This window comes from Esox lucius, chromosome 9, assembly GCF_011004845.1.
Source record: "Esox lucius isolate fEsoLuc1 chromosome 9, fEsoLuc1.pri, whole genome shotgun sequence".
In the NCBI taxonomy this organism is placed as follows: Eukaryota; Metazoa; Chordata; class Actinopteri; order Esociformes; family Esocidae; genus Esox; species Esox lucius.
Window position 1 is genome coordinate 78,167 of NC_047577.1, and position 18,845 is coordinate 97,011.

The following is an 18,845-nucleotide window of genomic DNA, read 5'->3' on the forward strand; positions in this document are numbered from 1 at the left end:
GTAATCCTCCAATCTATGATGGTTTTTATACCTAAACTAAAGCTACAATTTCTGTTTCACAATTTAAGGTAACACCTACCAAATATAGTTAGATTTCTTTATGTTTGAAAAATGTTTTGACAGAATGAGCAGAATAAAAATACTTCCAAATTCCCCGGTTTCCCACCCCTGTTGGTTTGCACACAGACATCTGGGTATTAGCATTTAAAAGAAACAGCAACAACATCCATGAATATTACTGTTACTATTCAAACATGACTGGAGCAAGTAACACTGTATCAAATCATGTTGCTGTGGAACCGGTAATGCTGTACCAGATCATGTTGCTATGGAACCGGTAATGCAGTACCAGATCATGTTGTTATGGAACCGGTAATGCAGTACCAGATCATGTTGTTATTGGAACTGGTAATGCAGTACCAGATCATGTTGTTATTGGAACTGGTAATGTTGTACCAGATCATGTTGTTATTGGAACTGGTAATGCTGTACCAGATCATGTTGTTATTGGAACTAGTAATGCTGTACCTGATCACGTTGCTATCATGGAGGTTACACAACTAACATCCTGAAAAACAAACCCTTATTTTGTTTGATTTAGATTCTTATTTATTTTCAAAACTGAATCATCATAATAATTAATAATCTAATACATTACATTTACAAAGCAGATTTCATTATACCGAATAGTCTCAAAGTGATTATATCATAGGACTCCACCTTAGTAGCATAAAATCTGTAGTGTGAATTCCAGTGGTAGAGCTAAAATAATGTATCATTTTAGTGGTGGAGGTCAAATGATGTATCAGTTTAGTGGAAGAGGTCAAAGAATGTATCAGTTTAGTGGTAGATGTCAAAGGAGCGTATTACTCCAGTGGTAGAGGTCAATGAGTTTATGGCCCAATCTCAAATTCATCCCTAAACTTTCCACCTGAGAAAATTACTTTAGAACTGTGTGAAGTACTAAGGTAATTCATTAAGTATAACGATAAGTACTACAGTGAATGTTACATCTACATGTGGAGATATTACTACAATGCTTACAGCTATCAAATACACAGAAAAACAGCACAGTTTAGTAGTAGATTTGGGATTAGGTCTCCCAGTTTAGGGGTACATTTGGGATTAGGTCTCCCAGTTTAGGGGTACATTTGGGATTAGGTCTCCCAGTTTAGGGGTACATTTGGGATTAGGTCTACTAGAGTATTAGTGCAGAGGGAAAGGGTCAGAGGTGAAGGTCCCCTTTACATTACCAAAAAAAACTGCTATGATAATTTAACGGGAAGAAACCCAATCAAAAATGGCCAAGGTCCTTGAAAACACACTTTTCCTTAAAATATGAGTTAGTCCACCCTGTCTGAATGTTGGTGAACGCACTGTTCTGTCTTTTTCAATCCAAATCAAAATAAAATTCAGGTGTGTAGAAGGACATTGGGGAAAGGGACACACTGTTCTGTCTTTTTCAATAAGGTTAAATAGGTTGGCACTCTGTTTGCAAGATGGGACTTTTCAGATGGCTGATCTGCTGTTCATACCTAAAATACATGACCCTAACCATAAGTGACCCCAACCCTTTACCATAAATGTGCAAATTAACATGTTAGAAAAATCTAATTAAATGTGCTTATTCAATCAAAACATCGTATTAACATAATGAGCTTATCTGAAACATCAAATTAATACTCAAGTATTAATCATAGAACATCATAGAAGGTCCATTCTGTCCAATATGGTTCTGGTATTTTCTTGAGAAAATACTCAAGAGCTGATTTTACAAGAACCTAGGACAATTGAGAATTTAATTTCCATATTACTTATAGCAATTTTTTTAAAGAACCCAAGACAATTAAGATAATTACATTTCTAGAATTGGAGCTAATTATTTTAAAATAAACTAGGAAAATTATGACAATTTAAATAAATGTTAATATATTTTACCAAGCACTGCTTAAGAATGTCTTTGTTGTTATTAGTTTCATGCAGGAACAGAAATCTCTTTTTAACTCTTATAAACCCACACAACAAAGCATATATCAAAAACAGAAATTACACCTACTCCTGGAGTAGAAAAATATTGGATTATAGATCTTCAACCCTCTCCTGGAGACCCCTCTGCCACCTCACATTTTAGTTTTAGCCCTGAACTAGCTCACCTGATTCAACAAGTAAAGGCTTGTTAATTAGTTAATAAGTTGATTCAGGTGTGCTAGCTCTGGGATATGTCAAATAAATGGAATAGCTGAGGGATCCCCAGGAGAGGGTTGAAGATCTATGGTAGGGCTTCAAGAAGGGAGGAAGAAATAGAGGGAACATAAATTGGAACAGGTTCATTTAGTGGGTTAACTGGTGATCTAGGGGAAGGAACCAATTCACTGAGGTATGAGGGGGTAAGGAGTAAGGCATAATGGGTAAACATGCAGTCATGTCATTAGGACTCTGCTAGATGATTAACATGTACAGGTCAACTATCTTCAATAAAATCTTCTTAAAAAACTATTATCTGGACAAGAAATAGAAGACAGATATAGTATGTGCCAGTGTATAGTTGGTGCTTTGAAAAAGCTGGTACCCACAGGTCAGGGGTTAGAGCTGAGAGGGTTCAGGTGACAGTATAAAGTTCTTCCTTGGTGCTGTGGCAGAGTGTGTAACCACAGATCTGAGGGCTCCGGTCCCAGAGCCAGCCCCACCCCCGCAGTCTGGTGTTGTCCCTCCCCCTGGGCGGTAACAGGAAGACCACACTGGAGGCCACCAGGACGTGCCAGAGAGAGTGGGTGTACAGGTAGTTGTCCTCCGTCTCAGCAAACACATATAGACACACACCTACCAGCACACAGGCCAGGCCAGGCAGGAGGAACAGCACCCAACGGCGCCAGGAGGGGGGGTAACACCGTCTCCTCTTAACACCCCGATACACCTGGAGACACATTGAACACTCTCATCATAAAAGCCCAAGTGGGTGCTAAAAGCATGTCCAGTTAAGTTTTATTAAACCTCTGGACAGGTGATGGGTCCCAGCATGTTATTATTATTCCCCAGGTGGCCACCATGACCATGACTAGCACAGGTGGTCCCAGCATGTAATTATTGCCCAGGTGGTGAAAATGATAATGACTATGGCGGGTGATGGGTCCCAGCATGTTGTTGTTGTTATTATTATTATAATAATTACCCAGGTGGTCACCATGACCATGAACTGGGCGGGTAATAGGTCCCAGCCAGTTATTATTTTGCCCAGGAGGTCACCATGACTAGGACAGGTGATGAGTCCCAGCATGTTATTATCATTACCCAGGTGGTCACCATGACTAGGAAAGGTGATGAGTCCCAGCATGTTATTATCATTACCCAGGTGGTCACCATTACCATGACTAGAGCAGGTGATCAGTCTGAGCATGTTATTATTAATATTGTTATTACCCAGGTGGCCACCATTGGTAATGATAAATAAAATGTTATTATCATGGGTGCAAACTCATCAGGGGTGAGAAAGGAGACAAGGCCACTAACCCCCCCCTTCCCCCCGGGGGCGGAAATTTATGACGAGGTACTACATTATCATTGGCACTTCTGCATTACCTTGCCGTACAGCCAACACTGGCCGGGTCAGACACATGCTTGACATCCTGTACCGTGGTGGTCAATGGAGACCTCCATAGCCAACTTAGATAGCTACCTTTGGAAACTACCACTTCAAAACCTGGTTGCTTACTGTGAGTGTGTTCATCGCTGCTTGGAAGTGTATCTAGCCACCTGAAGCAGCTAAATGTTATTCAGAGTTTGTGGCACGAGACGGTCTGTCCAGCAACAGTGCAGTGATGAAGCAGGGTGGACAGACAGGGTGAAGTGGATTCATGAAAAAATATATATTTTATTCCTACTCGCAGATGACCTAGATCAGATGTAGATCAGACCCCTCCACCCCACCCCCCAAATATTTTTATTGCAGATCTACACAAAACATGTGGATGAACTATTCTGAGGTAAAAGTTTGCAGAAAGGTGTTATTATTGATATTATTATTACCCAGGTGGTCACCATGACCATGACTAGGACATGCGATGGGACCCAGAATGTTATTATTGATATTATTATTACCCAGGTGGTCCCCATGACCAGGACAGCAAAAAGAATGGGTCCCAGCATGTTCCACAGTCCCCTCCGGTCCAGCTGCATAGACATGGCAATCAGCAGACTACCTAGCATGAACAACATCTACACACACAACATGCACAGAAGATAAGTGTTAACAGCTGTGTAAGCTACATATTTGAGTGTCTAACGTTTTGTGTGTGTGTGTAACGTACATTTGAGTGTATACCGTTGTGTGTAACATGTTTGAGTGTGTACCGTTGTGTGAGTAACATACATGTTTGAGTGAGTAACATTGTGTGTGGGGGTAATGTGTGTGTAATGCACATGTGTGTGGGTAATGTGCGTATGTGTAGCGCATGTGTGATGTACATGTATGAGTGTGTAACATTGTGCGTGGGTGTAAAGTGTGTGTAACGTACATGTTTGAGTGTGTCCGTGATGCGGGCCATGCAGAGCACAGTCACCCAGATGGATGAGACTGATCCCAGGAAGTCACAGAACTGAAGAGTGTCATAATCCATGATACACATCGCAGACACACCTGGCTGGTCACACGCATGATAAAACTACAGACAGAGGAGACAAACAGTCAATCACAAACAGACAATCAAACACAGGTAAATAATGACTAGTGAGGACATTCTGTATAGTATAATAACCCATGGTAAATCATGACTAGTGAGGACATTCTGTATAGTATAATAACCCATGGTAAATCATGACTAGTGAGGACATTCTGTATAGTATAATAACCCATGGTAAATCATGACTAGTGAGGACATTCTGTATAGTATAATAACCCATGGTAAATCATGACTAGTGAGGACATTCTGTATAGTATAATAACCCATGGTAAATCATGACTAGTGAGGACATTCTGTATAGTATAATAACCCATGGTAAATCATGACTAGTGAGGACATTCTGTATAGTATAATAACCCATGGTAAATCATGACTAGTGAGGACATTCTGTATAGTATAATACCCATGGTAAATCATGACTAGTGAGGACATTCTGTATAGTATAATAACCCATGGTAAATCATGACTAGTGAGGACATTCTGTATAGTATAATAACCCATGGTAAATCATGACTAGTGAGGACATTCTGTATAGTATAATAACCCATGGTAAATCATGACCAGTGAGGACATTCTGTATAGTATAATACCCATGGTAAATCATGACTAGTGAGGACATTCTGTATAGTATAATAACCCATGGTAAATCATGACTAGTGAGGACATTCTGTATAGTATAATAACCCATGGTAAATAATGACTAGTGAGGGCATTCTGTATAGTATAATAACCCATGATGATCATGACTAGTGAGGACATTCTGTATAGTATAATAACCCATGGTAAATCATGACTAGTGAGGACATTCTGTATAGTATAATAACCCATGGTAAATCATGACTAGTGAGGACATTCTGTATAGTATAATAACCCATTCTCGTTTATGTGAATTGCTTTTTTAGGATTGGGGATACATTGAGGTTTAGTATTAGAATTAGGGTTAGGCATTAAGTGTTAGGTTTATGAGTTACGGTTGGAGGGGATTTGGGAGTAAGGTTCGGTGTGTGCATTACTGTTGAGAAGAACATGGTGAAAAGGTAGACAGAGGCCTCTGTGATGTAAAGGCGTCGGACAGCGATAACGATGGGCGGGATGAAGAACAGGTTGCTGATAGTGAGAAGCAGCACTGCGGTCAGCTGGCGACTGTATGATTGAGCCGTGATGTCATCAGTACAGCCCCACCCACTCCAACCTACACACACACACACAAACACACCTCGTATGTTCCCACTTGACACAGCGAATGTGTGTGGTTCTACACCCTAACACTCCTGAAAGGTAATGTTGTCAGTTAAAGATTAACAACCTGACACTCCTGAAAGGTAATGTTGTCAGTTAAAGATTAACACCCTGACACTCCTGAAAGGTAATGTTGTCAGTTAAAGATTAACACCCTGACACTCCTGAAAGGTAATGTTTTCTGTTAATGATTAACACCCTGACACTCCTGAAAGGTAATGTTCTCAGTTACACATGTGATTAATGGTTAACATTTATACTAGGCCATGCACATCACAAGGCAGGACCTCCTAGTTTACCTTTTGTTCCCCTAACATCATTTACAAAAACATTAACAATTCATAAACTTCATTTGCTCCTGTTGATAGGTTAACAAACCCCTCAACACCAATAGCTCAAAAGCTCCTTTCCACTGAAAAAGAAATGTCCTCCTTTTCAAGGATAATAATCATGACATTAGACAAGCAATTAAAAACTCTTAATTGCTTGTCTAATGTTTGAAGACAGGGAATACTTTGTCTCCATAGGCAACTATGTATCAGAGAAAACGTGCATGATGTGGAGTTCATCAAGGCTCTACGCTGGGGCATTTTTTAATTTAACATTTATATGCTACCATTACTCCAATCATGCAAAGTTACAAAATTGCTTATCATAATTATTCAGATGACCTCTAAATGTATCCTAATCATAATTATTCAGATGACCTCTCATCTAGTGACGATGACCCCTACATGTACCGTGAGGAGAACAAGTATTTGATACAATCAATCAAATTTATTTATAAAGCCCTTTTTACAACAGCAGTTGTCACAAAGTGCTTTACAGAGACACCCGGCCTTAAACCCCAAGGAGCAAACAACAGTAGTGTTGAATTTCACTGCCGATTTTGCAGGTTTTCCCACTTACAAAGCATGTAGAAGTATGTCATTTTTATCATAGGTACACTTCAACTGTGAGTGAAGGAATCTAAAACAAAAATCCAGAAAATCACATAGTATGATTTTTAAGTAATTAATTAGCATTTTATTGCATGACATAAGTATTTGCAGAACTTAATATTTGGTACAGAAACCTTTGTTTGCAATTACAGAGATCATACATTTTCTGTAGTTCTTGACCAGGTTTGCACATACTGCAGCAGGGATTTTGGCCCACTCCTCCATACAGACCTTCTCCAGATCTTTCAGGTTTCGGGGCTGTTGCTGGGCAATACGGACTTTCAGCTCCCTCCAAAGATTTTCTCTTGGGTTCAGGTCTAGAGATTGGCTAGGCCACTCCAGGACCTTGAGATGCTTCTTACGGAGCCACTCCCTTACGGAGTTGACCTGGCTGTGTGTTTCGGGTCGCTGTCATGCTGGAAGACCCAGCCATGACCCATCTTCAATGCTCTTACTGAGGGAAGGAGGTTGTTGGCCAAGATCTCGTGATACATGGCTCCATCCTCCACTCAATACGGTGCAGTCGTTCTGTCCCCTTTGCAGAAAAGCATCCCCAAAGAATGATGTTTCCACCTCCATGAGCAGGGGGACCTTGCGTGTGCTGCAGGATTTTAATCCATGACGGCGTAGTGTGTTACTAATAGTTTTCTTGGTCCCAGCTCTCTTCAGGTCATTGACCAGGTCCTGCCGTGTAGTTCTGGGCTGATCCCTCACCTTCCTCATGATCATTGATGCCCCACAAGGTCAGATCTTACATGGAGCCCCAGACCGAGGGAGATTGACCGTCATCTTGAACTTCTTCCATTTTCTAATAATTGCGCCAACAGTTTTTGCCTTCTCAGCAAGCTGCTTGCCTATTGTCCTGTAGCCCATCCCAGCCTTGTGCAGGTCTACAATTTTATCCCTGATGTCCTTACACAGCTCTCTGGCCTTGGCCATTGTGGAGATGTTGGAGTCTGTTTGATTGAGTGTGTGGACAAGTGTCTTTTATACTGGTAATAAGTTCAAACAGGTGCAGTTAATACAGGTAATGAGTGGAGAACAGGAGGGCTTCTTAAAGAACAACTAACAGGTCTGTGAGAGCTGGAATTCTTACTGGTTGGTAGGTGATCAAATACTTATGTCATGCAATAAAAAGGTAATTATTTATTTAAAAATCATACAATGTGATTTTCTGGATTTTTGTTTTAGATTCCGTCTCTCACAGTTGAAGTGTACCTATGATTACAGACCTCTACATGCTTTGTAAGTAGGAAAACCACTGTATATAACTTTCTCATATTGTGACTAAATGTATAACTTTCTGATCTACCTAGTTTACCTTGGAGATACTGACAAGAGACAGGTGGTCTTAGCACCAGAACAGAAACATTCTACCTAGTTAACCTGGGAGATACTGACAAGAGACAGGTGGTCTTAGCACCAGAACAGAAACATTCTACCTAGTTAGCCTGGGAGATACTGACAAGAGACAGGTGGTCTTTCCAGAACACAGAAACATTCTACTGTCACAGGAGCCTGTTTTCGATGTTGACCATTAAAGGTTTTCTACTGTACTGAATTAGCCAGATATTGGTGTAGAAGGTATTACAGCACCTACAACAGCCCCTAGCAGTCATTAGCAGGCTGGGATATGTGAGGCTGTGGGCTAGTTGATTGAGGGAGAGGCTGTCCCTAAAATGTCCCTCAAATATTTCTTCAAATGAAAATGAAATTAGTGGATTTGAGTGTTAAAGGTCCCATGACATGCTACTTTTTGTAGGCTTTAATATAGGCCATAGTGGTCCCTAGTACTGTATCTGAAATCTTTTTTCAAAAATTCAGCCTTGCTGCAGAATTATAGCCACTACAATACAGTCACAGAATGAGCTTCCTTCAAACGGCCCATATTGGTGTCTGTGACTTTAAATTTTAATGAGGATGAAAAAGGCGGGGCATGGTGGTGGGTGGGCGGGGCCTTTACTATCTTGCGGCAAAGGTAACGTGCATGTTTACCGGTATGTCTGGATCATATTGCAATGGCACGAAGACACATTGAAGCATTTCAGTTTGACCCAGAATCCGATCCAGATGGAGAAGCAACGGATGAAGAAGTTGCAACTCAGCGCCTCCAGAAGGATGTTTCCGAATGGTTAGTTAAAAATATTATGTCTATATGATACTTTGTTAGGATGTCTGATTATCATGTAAGTTAAAGCTAAAGCTAATCTGCTTTTGCCTTTTCATGTTTCTCTGATTTGTGATGATTTTAAAGCTGTGTTAGCATCTATATCAGTAAATATTCTAGTTTAGAGAAGAGGGTTTTTTTAAATGTAAAAATTCTCCCTTCATATCATGAAGTCACGTTACACAAGATATATAAAGCCTATATATTTATGTGCGCGCAGGAGTAAATAATTTTGTTGTGTAACATTATGTACATAGTCGTCGGTGAAATGTTTGCCACAGACATGCAAAACTTTGGGAAGCTGTGTCGGCGCTTTTCCGGAGAAAATGAAATCATTCCACTGGTTCTTCTGTGGCATGTACGAAGGAAGTAAAAAAAGGCTTCGTTGCTCATCTCTACATCCTATTACTGAGCAATTATTGTGTTTCCTTCGCTCAAAAGCCATGATGCCCCTCCTCGTTGCGTAGACAAATTGAAGTCGCGCTCACACACACGTGTGCCTCACACCTGGCTCTATTTAAATTCTTTCTCTGGCGGGCAAAGCAGAAAAAGGGAAGTTACCATGGGAGTTAACAATTTCTCCTTGCGACGTCACAAAGAGACGGGTCCAGATCAGCCTGTTTGATTCTCCGTTTTCTCCAAGTCAGAGAAAGATAGAAAATGCTCAATACACACCGAATGGAATTTTTAGAAAATTTGGGACCATATATAGGCTAGGTGAACTCATTAATGTTAAAAAACCTCACAAAATGAAAATTTCATGTCAGGGGACCTTTAAGTAACTGTGTCTTACCAGCCTTGCAGACACATGCAGCGTAGAGGAAGCTGTACGACCTCAACAGGCGACACTCCCCATATATTCCACAGTCCTCAATGCAGGCAGAGACATAGAGCTCTGGGGTTACAGTCACTATGGTAGCATTACCACACTCACTACCGTAAACACACACAAAAAAGACATTTAGGTTAGTAGAAACATTCAAGCAAAGCTAGTCAATACAAATCTAGTTTATGTCAAGCTTATCTCCAGTCAATGCTAAGCTATTGAAAAAACAAAGCTAGTCAAAAACAAACCTAACCAATGCTAAATTAGTAAATGTTCTGCTAGTCAATGCTAAACTAGTGTACCAGGATTAGAAATGTAATTGTTACTTGACCGTTGTACACATTTTGTTTATTTGCTTGTAAAAACACTATAAGATTTGAATGAATACAAATACACATTAATACAACAAGGTTTTGTGTTGCCAAAAGGTATCTTGTGTGATGGATGGAAGAAACTTGAACAGTTGAAGACAGCAAGCACAGTGGATGACCAAAAAAACACTATTATGCAAAGTCATCAGCCAAATCTTTATTCAAAGTCACCCTGCCAAAAGTCTTATAAGAAAGGGCCCTTATTGACTGGTTGGCCACTTACTTCAACCTCTTTCAACCGCATTTCCAATGGTGCTTTACCCCAGTACCAGGGTCAAACTGGTGATTTATGCTGTTGGCTCCAGACTTTTGTTTCCACTATACATTTGGTACCAAGGACTTTAGGTGGGGTTCAGGTGGGGAGGGAGGAGTAAACTATCAACGCGATTTGGTTTTCCGGTTACTAAAAATAAAAGGAGATATTTTTCTAGTAGGAAAATAAAATAACCAATAACGCCATGCTCCAAACTTCTATTTTATCAGGAATCTGATACCATTACGAAAAGCATAAGAGTACGCAAATGATACACATCGCTTTTCAGATAACATGCAGCTTTTTCACAGCACGTAACGTACCAACCTGCCAAACCCTGCCCTAAGTCCTAAAGTCCAGGGCTTGGCACCAAGTGAGAGCCGGGCTACTCGGCCAAAGTCAAAAGTCTACAGATTAAACACTCACAGTTTTAAATTGGTCACCTCAGAGCCCCAACCATAACAGAATTAAATCTGTGTGCGGTCACATGGACAGGGTGAAGAGTTCTCACAGACTAAAATTGACTACCTCACCCGCTGTCTGGTCCTACATGCATCACCCGCTGTCTGGTCCTACATGCATCACCCGCTGTCTGGTCCTACCTGCATCACCCGCTGTCTGGTCCTACCTGCATCACCCGCTGTCTGGTCCTACCTGCATCACCCGCTGTCTGGTCCTACCTGCATCACCCGCTGTCTGGTCCTACCTGCATCACCCGCTGTCTGGTCCTACATGCATCACCCGCTGTCTGGTCCTACATGCATCACCCGCTGTCTGGTCCTACATGCATCACCCGCTGTCTGGTCCTACATGCATCACCCGCTGTCTGGTCCTACATGCATCACCCGCTGTCTGGTCCTACCTGCATCACCCGCTGTCTGGTCCTACCTGCATCACCCGCTGTCTGGTCCTACATGCATCAGCCGCTGTCTGGTCCTACATGCATCACCCGCTGTCTGGTCCTACCTGCATCACCCGCTGTCTGGTCCTACCTGCATCACCCGCTGTCTGGTCCTACATGCATCACCCGCTGTCTGGTCCTACATGCATCACCCGCTGTCTGGTCCTACATGCATCACCCGCTGTCTGGTCCTACATGCATCACCCGCTGTCTGGTCCTACATGCATCACCCGCTGTCTGGTCCTACATGCATCACCCGCTGTCTGGTCCTACCTGCATCACCCGCTGTCTGGTCCTACCTGCATCACCCGCTGTCTGGTCCTACCTGCATCACCCGCTGTCTGGTCCTACATGCATCACCCGCTGTCTGGTCCTACCTGCATCACCCGCTGTCTGGTCCTACCTGCATCACCCGCTGTCTGGTCCTACATGCATCACCCGCTGTCTGGTCCTACATGCATCACCCGCTGTCTGGTCCTACATGCATCACCCGCTGTCTGGTCCTACATGCATCACCCACTGTCTGGTCCTACATGCATCACCCACTGTCTAGTCCTACCTGCACGTGAGTTGTATGAACACATGTAATAAGCATTTTATTATAATATGAATTGTATTGACACACATAATACTGAAGTATTCCACTGAGCTCATTTCAGCCATTTCTGACTGGTCATTACAACCATGTTGTAATGTATCTGTCAGAGGTCTGAGCATGTGGCTGATGTGTGTGCTTTACCTGTAACATGTAAGTTGCAAGACCAAGTACCAGGTAGCTGCTTGTGGAAAGGGCACTCTGATGAGGCTCCGAGGAACATCAGCACTCACAGTCAACTCATATCCTGGGAACAATGCTACACACGCGTACATGTAACTAACAACAACAATAATCCCAACAACAACCCTTGAAACAGTGTGTGTGTTAGTGTGTGTATCCACCTGTGTGACAAGGCTGTGTGTGGTTGAGAACAGGAGCCCAAGGAGAAAGACAGGCTGACACACTGCTGTTTCCCATTGTTACATTAGCCTACAAAACAAACACACAGGTTAGACTAGTCTACAAGACACAGGTTAGACTAGTCTACAAGACACAGGTTAGACTAGTCTACAAGACACAGGTTAGACTAGTCTACAAGACACAGGTTAGACTAGTCTACAAGACACAGGTTAGACTAGTCTACAAGACACAGGTTAGACTAGTCTACAAGACACAGGTTAGACTAGTCTAAACGTGTGTATTCCTCACAGTGTTCAGTAGGAGCTGCAGGTTCAGAGTTCCCCCAGCAGAGTGCGTGTCCAGTGAGTAGGTGAGCAGTGTGGGCTGAGTTGATGTCACAGTCACGTTTGGTCCATTAGCAGGAGAGAACCTGACAGACAGAACATCCAGTTCGTCACGGAGCACCGGAACATTCCACACACACCCTGAGGACACGTGATGGAGACCTGGATTGACAACCACTGAAGTGTTGCCTGTTGATGTTGCCGAGCCATGGAGACTGTTGACGTTGTCGCCACTGGAGAGACCTACATTCTGAGGCTTCCAGCCCACTGACACACACACAAACATTATTAATGAAGGGATGTGTGTTAGTGAGTGTGTTCATGTGTGTGGGTCAGTATGTGTAGTGACCAGGTACCTGTGTAGTTGGCTGAGATGCTAAAGTTCGTAGTTCGGTTGCTATGGTAACTCTCAACAGTGACACGCATCCAGGTATTCCATGGTGGTGCAAGGAGAATGCCCGAACAGCCAGTCAGAGAACAGTTCACTGTCACTAGCCCCTCCTCCAAGGAGGAGGAGCCCAGTATAAGAACCAGTAAACAGTCCCCATTCACAAGCCCCTCCCCCCAGGAACAGCCACTTACAGACACGGAGAGAGACGACACAAACTCTGGAATAAATACCCTGCAACATAGATAGCAAGATAGAGAATATAGAAAGGAGAGAGAGGAGGAGGAAAGAGAAAGACAGAGGAGTCTGTTGTTATGTCATCAAGCAGGTGGAACTGGTTTGTCTAACTCATAGCTCTAATACACAGTAAGCATTTTCAGAATAGAATTTTCCATTGCATTTGAGTAACTCTAAAATGCATTTGAAAAGTATTTATTTTCTGCATTTCAATATACATAAATATTGATTTTCCTTTTAAAAAACATCAAAGCAGTTCTAAAAGCATCATTTAAAAGGTGCTTTAGAACATTCTGGAAGTACTTGCTTCCGGTAAGAACAGAGAATAATACCCAGAAATCCATGTTTCTTATCTCCTAACTTTTAACAGTAGACGTTAAAATCCACTTAAGGGAAGGTCTGTGTTTCGTGCAGGCTTACACTATGTTGCCATTTTGATAACTGTGTAAATATCGATAGGATAAGTTGACTTTTATCAATACTGGCTAAATAAAATATTTTTTGTTGAGTTAACTGAAGGATATATATTGACAATGTCACCTTGTCCTGAAGATTTACATGAGAAAGATAGAACGAGGTAGAAGGCGAAGGAGAGAGAACGAGGTAGAGGGCGAACGAGGGAGATGGCGAACAAGGGAGAACGAGGTAGAGGGCGAACGAGGTAGAGGGCGAACGAGGTAGAGGGCGAACGAGGTAGAGGGCGAACGAGGTAGAGGGCGAACGAGGTAGAGGGCGAACGAGGTAGAGGGTGAACGAGGTAGAGGGCGAACAAGGTAGAGACTGAGGGAGCAGTGGATGAACAGGAGTAGCCCTGCGGAAACACAGAAATCCATGTTGCTTATCTCCTAAACTCTAACATAACCCTAACCCCTTACTGTAAACCAAACTAATAATGCCTAGATCTACAAGAACCCCAATTCTAACACTACACACAACTGTTGAATTTCCCTAAACCTAAGCTGGACGTTTTTCCTAGTGGGGACTCAAAATACTGGTAAGTATCTTTGTGGGGATGTCAGGTCAATGTGTGTGGTCCATGAACATATGAATCTGAATCACAAAGTACACATATGAATCTGAATCACACAGTCAGTCCCTACTGGAGCAGAGCAGGTCTATGTGTGTGGTCCATGAACATATGAATCTGAATCATACAGTCAGTTCCTACCGAGGCAGAGCAGGTCTATGTGTGTGGTCCATGAACATATGAATCTGAATCACACAGTACACATATGAATCTGAATCATACAGTCAGTTCCTACCGGGGCAAAGCAGGTCTATGTGTGTGGTCCATGAACATATGAATCTGAATCATACAGTCAGTTCCTACTGGAGCAGAGCAGGTCTATGTGTGTGGTCCATGAACATATGAATCTGAATCATACAGTCAGTTCCTACCGGAGCAGAGCAGGTCTGCCAGGAGCAGCAAACTGGGTTAGGGGTGTGGCCTGGAGTATGGTTGTGTCCACTGCTCTCCTGATTGACAGCTGGGGTTGGAAGGAGTAGGTGCAGGATGGGAAACCCTTCACACAAGCAAGCACGCACGCACACACAAGCACGCACACACAAGCATGCACACACAAGCACGCACACACAATCAAATTAAATCACCTCCAGTCTGGTGAATCACCTCCAGTCTGGTAAATAAAGTGTCAGGTTTGAAGAAACTCACCTTGTGTTGGATGCGTCCGTCATCTTGGGGCAGGTGAACAGCTAGATACCAGTCTCCGGGGGCGGGGTTAGAAAGGTTAAAGGTTGTGTTGCTTTGTGGTGATGTCATGGGGAGGTTGAGGGTGAGGACTGGTGATGTCATTGTGTTGTTAGGAAACACTCGTCCAACTGGATTGATGACTGGAGGGGCTCCCCAACGCATGTACCTAGAGGTCAAAGGTTGGACATTAGAATAGTAGAACATGAGTAGTTTTCCATCATAGAGCACTAGAACATTCAAGTTGAGTATTTAAAGGTAAACTCTGAGACTTACATGGTGACATTAAGTGTTCCACAATGGAATTCATTGCCCCTGGTTACAGTGAAAAGCCAGCGGGCAGTGACAGTGTTATCTGGGATTCGAAACATGGCCAGTCTGACGTTGCCATACCAACCGTATCTAGACAGTTTCTGGGCCGGATTGGAGGACAACTCCTGAACTAAGGTCATCTCACCACCTGAACAAAGATAAAAATACATATCACTCAAGGAGAGTTTGAACAAGATATACACATTTGGAGTGGCCTTGCAAGACAAAGTTTTAATAAACACATTTTAACCACAAGAATGTCATGCAGCAAGACATTCTGAGCATAAATCACAGAAGCCCTTTAAAAGTAAAATTATCAAAATGTTTTATGTTACAGACCTGTTTTTCTGTAAGACTACCTGAATTATTAGCCATCAACAGAAAGTGTAGGAACCCTTCCTGGAAATGAATACTGAACCCTACAACCTTGCACTCAACGAGTACAATCCCATGTGCAAGGGTCTTCTTTCGGACTAATTTCCTACAATCAGAAATTATTTTGGTCTCCAAGGTAATTTCTTCGTAACATTTAAAGCATTAGTCCACACCTAACTACCGCTGGTATTGAAAGGATGAGAGGCGGAGTAAAGAGTAGTTATGGGCATTCCGAGTCTTTTTAGTGACTCCCACCAAAAACACTCGGAATGCCTATTACACTCTCTGGGCTCCGTTCACCAGAAAGAGCCGGCTCAGTAGCCCTCCGAATGTCTCTTCTTCCAAAATGCTTGGAAAAAGCATACGACTCCAATGTAAATGCATTCATAATGATGTTAGAGGGTCAGCTGTTCGTTTAAATTGTTGTATCTTACCTGTCCTAAGTATTAGATCGTCTGCAGTGCGGAATCAATTCAATCTTTAGTGAATACGTTCAGGTCATGTCACAGTAAGAACTATCCTAAAAAATAACATCCTAAAGTTCACCATAAAGAGCCGTTAAAAGAGCTGTTCGTTTGCGAACAACTCATGTGACTCAACTAGTGGAGATCAGTTGGCAAAAGACAGTAGGTACCCTGACAGAAAAGCAACGATACCACTTAGAAGAAAACGTCGCCATAGCTAGATACACCGTTTGTTTGTAGTTACGCTATCAACACAATTAAACGCACTAACCTCATATATTCGTATGGCTAACCTACCCTAGCTCTGGTTCGTAAAGTAGCTGTTATCCACCACCCCATATTAACGACCATACATCTAGCAACACAGCCTGTTATTCAGACTCGAACAGACCATGCCATCTGGCTCGAATATTGTTCTCAAGGTCTTTACTTACCATCGCTGACAGCGGCAGCCATGACACCGAAAAGCATTAATATAGTCAGTATGTGGATTTCCATTTCAGTTTTACACAAAACGTATTCTAGTACAAACAATTACATCTTCTACACCAGATCTGAGTACCGGCTACCCAAGCTGCGTTTCCAGTTTGTAAAGTAAACACGCCCCACAATGCACTGCGCAGTTCCAGTAGCCATACTTCGCATACTTGGGGGTTGCAGGTATGTACGTACCGGTGTTGTGCCCTAAGTGGAACCCTGACAGAACCCTGAATTGTACCATCCATCGCATGAATGGGCACACAATCTATTCTTTGCTGCGACATGCTTGTGGAGGTGTTTGCCTTTCATCCCGTTTACGTTTCATCGATATTAGTAGCAGAAAACATTGAGTTGTGTCCTTAAAGACAACAGTCAAAAGCATTACGTTTTCTGCCATATATATTTTTCTATATATATTATTTACCTTATAAACAAACGGTAAATAATGATAACCCTTTATTTGTGACTAAATGCATTAACTAACAGCGTGTACTGTCATTTGTTCGTGTTGACACAGGACATAAACGCATGTCGTTTTTGCAGGAAAACACTGCACTGTAATTTTTTTATGTAGATACAGGACATGCATTAAGGTAGGTAGTCCAGATGACAGGTCAATAAATACTGCTGTGTCCACGTTCTCCTATGGTTAACAGGACGCCACATTTAGGGAGAGCATTCCGGGAATTCAAAAGGATACCAGAGCAGAGTTTTCAAAACCTTAACAGGCAGCCAAGAGGCTAATAGTTTTTAATTCTAGTTAAGATTCTAGAAGCTGTAATAGATTTTATTTATTGTCTTACCAGGGTTACCAGAGAGAATATAATTGTAATAATCTAATCTAGTTTAGCACTCTGTTAAAACTCTGGTAAAAAAGCATTCTGTAGTCGGACAAGGCAGTCTAAATGTGCATTCTGTGGAAGTTTGAGGTACCCTAAATATTAGACTTAAATTAAACTTTTAGTCGCATTTTCTTTTTTTTCTATGAAATAAAAATAAAAAAAGATACAAGATCAACAATAATACCCATTTATCACACCCTGATACAAACGGTGAGTAGTGCCATTTGTAAAAGAGCTGGATTTTTTTTGTGGACAGGTATATTTATTTATTCATATTATATATGAATTGTTTAGCTTCATATTTCAATAGCTAACTATAGGTAGCTTCTGTGGCTGCTAAGCTAATGAAGTTTGGCTAGTTACCCAATGAAAAATGAGAAGTTGGACATGGAGTTTGCGCTTTCTTTCTGGACTGGCAAAAATATTTGTGCATCACTGTATTACAGGTTTAGCTTGATATCGTGTTACACTATAGAGGGAAGAATTGGGGAAGCTGTTTCTCCTACTTTAATTATTTTCAGAATGTTACCTAGTGCTGCTTTAAATCAATAATGTGTATTTTTTATAATAGTTCAAGTGAAAGAAAACAAGTGCATAGCCAGGCTGGCCTTACCTTGTCTTGTCTTCTGTCCGGCAATCTGCCCAGTCTGGCTATGCATTTATTTTCTTTCATTAACTATTTTGAAAAATATACATTAGTGATAATGTTTATTAATTGCCTAACATGTATACAGATACATAACACATTGAAACAGGATTGTTGTGGAACTCAAAATGTAAACTGTAGTTAGGGTTAGGTCAGATAATTAGTAACATGTAAAATAAGTAACCAAAATATATCAGTATGCGATTCCTGAACTCTCATACTGACATTTGTTTCAACTAGCCTATAAACTACAACAGTGTAATATAACTCCTGAAATGTATGGAAACCTATGGAGTGCCCTGTGGATCAGAATGACCATTACATCATCTTTACCTTCAACTATATCTATCCATGTGAACCTATGGAGTGCCCTGTGGATCAGAATGACCATTACATCATCTTTACCTTCAACTATATCTATCCATGTGAACCTATGGAGTGCCCTGTGGATCAGAATGACCATTACATCATCTTTACCTTCAACTATATCTATCCATGTGAACCTATGGAGTGCCCTGTGGATCAGAATGACCATTACATCATCTTTACCTTCAACTATATCTATCCATGTGAACCTATGGAGTGCCCTGTGGATCAGAATGACCATTACATCATCTTTACCTTCAACTATATCTATCCATGTGAACCTATGGAGTGCCCTGTGGATCAGAATGACCATTACATCATCTTTACCTTCAACTATATCTATCCATGTGAACCTATGGAGTGCCCTGTGGA

General features: G+C 41.8%; 1 protein-coding gene across 1 annotated transcript; it reads right to left on the bottom strand.

Moving 5' to 3' along the window:
• Positions 1-1,155: 1,155 nt before the first annotated feature.
• pgap6 (post-glycosylphosphatidylinositol attachment to proteins 6) lies at positions 1,156-16,753 on the bottom strand. Its single transcript, XM_013131391.4, has 13 exons — positions 16,574-16,753; positions 15,265-15,448; positions 14,953-15,157; positions 14,679-14,803; positions 13,012-13,277; positions 12,621-12,922; positions 12,314-12,401; positions 12,114-12,228; positions 9,817-9,956; positions 5,690-5,868; positions 4,512-4,658; positions 4,096-4,212; positions 1,156-2,914 (listed from the first exon to the last, which is right to left on the bottom strand). Exons 1-13 carry the CDS (start codon positions 16,635-16,637, stop codon positions 2,600-2,602), a joined length of 2,247 nt encoding a protein of 748 aa, XP_012986845.1. The 5' UTR covers positions 16,638-16,753; the 3' UTR covers positions 1,156-2,599.
• Positions 16,754-18,845: the final 2,092 nt, after the last annotated feature.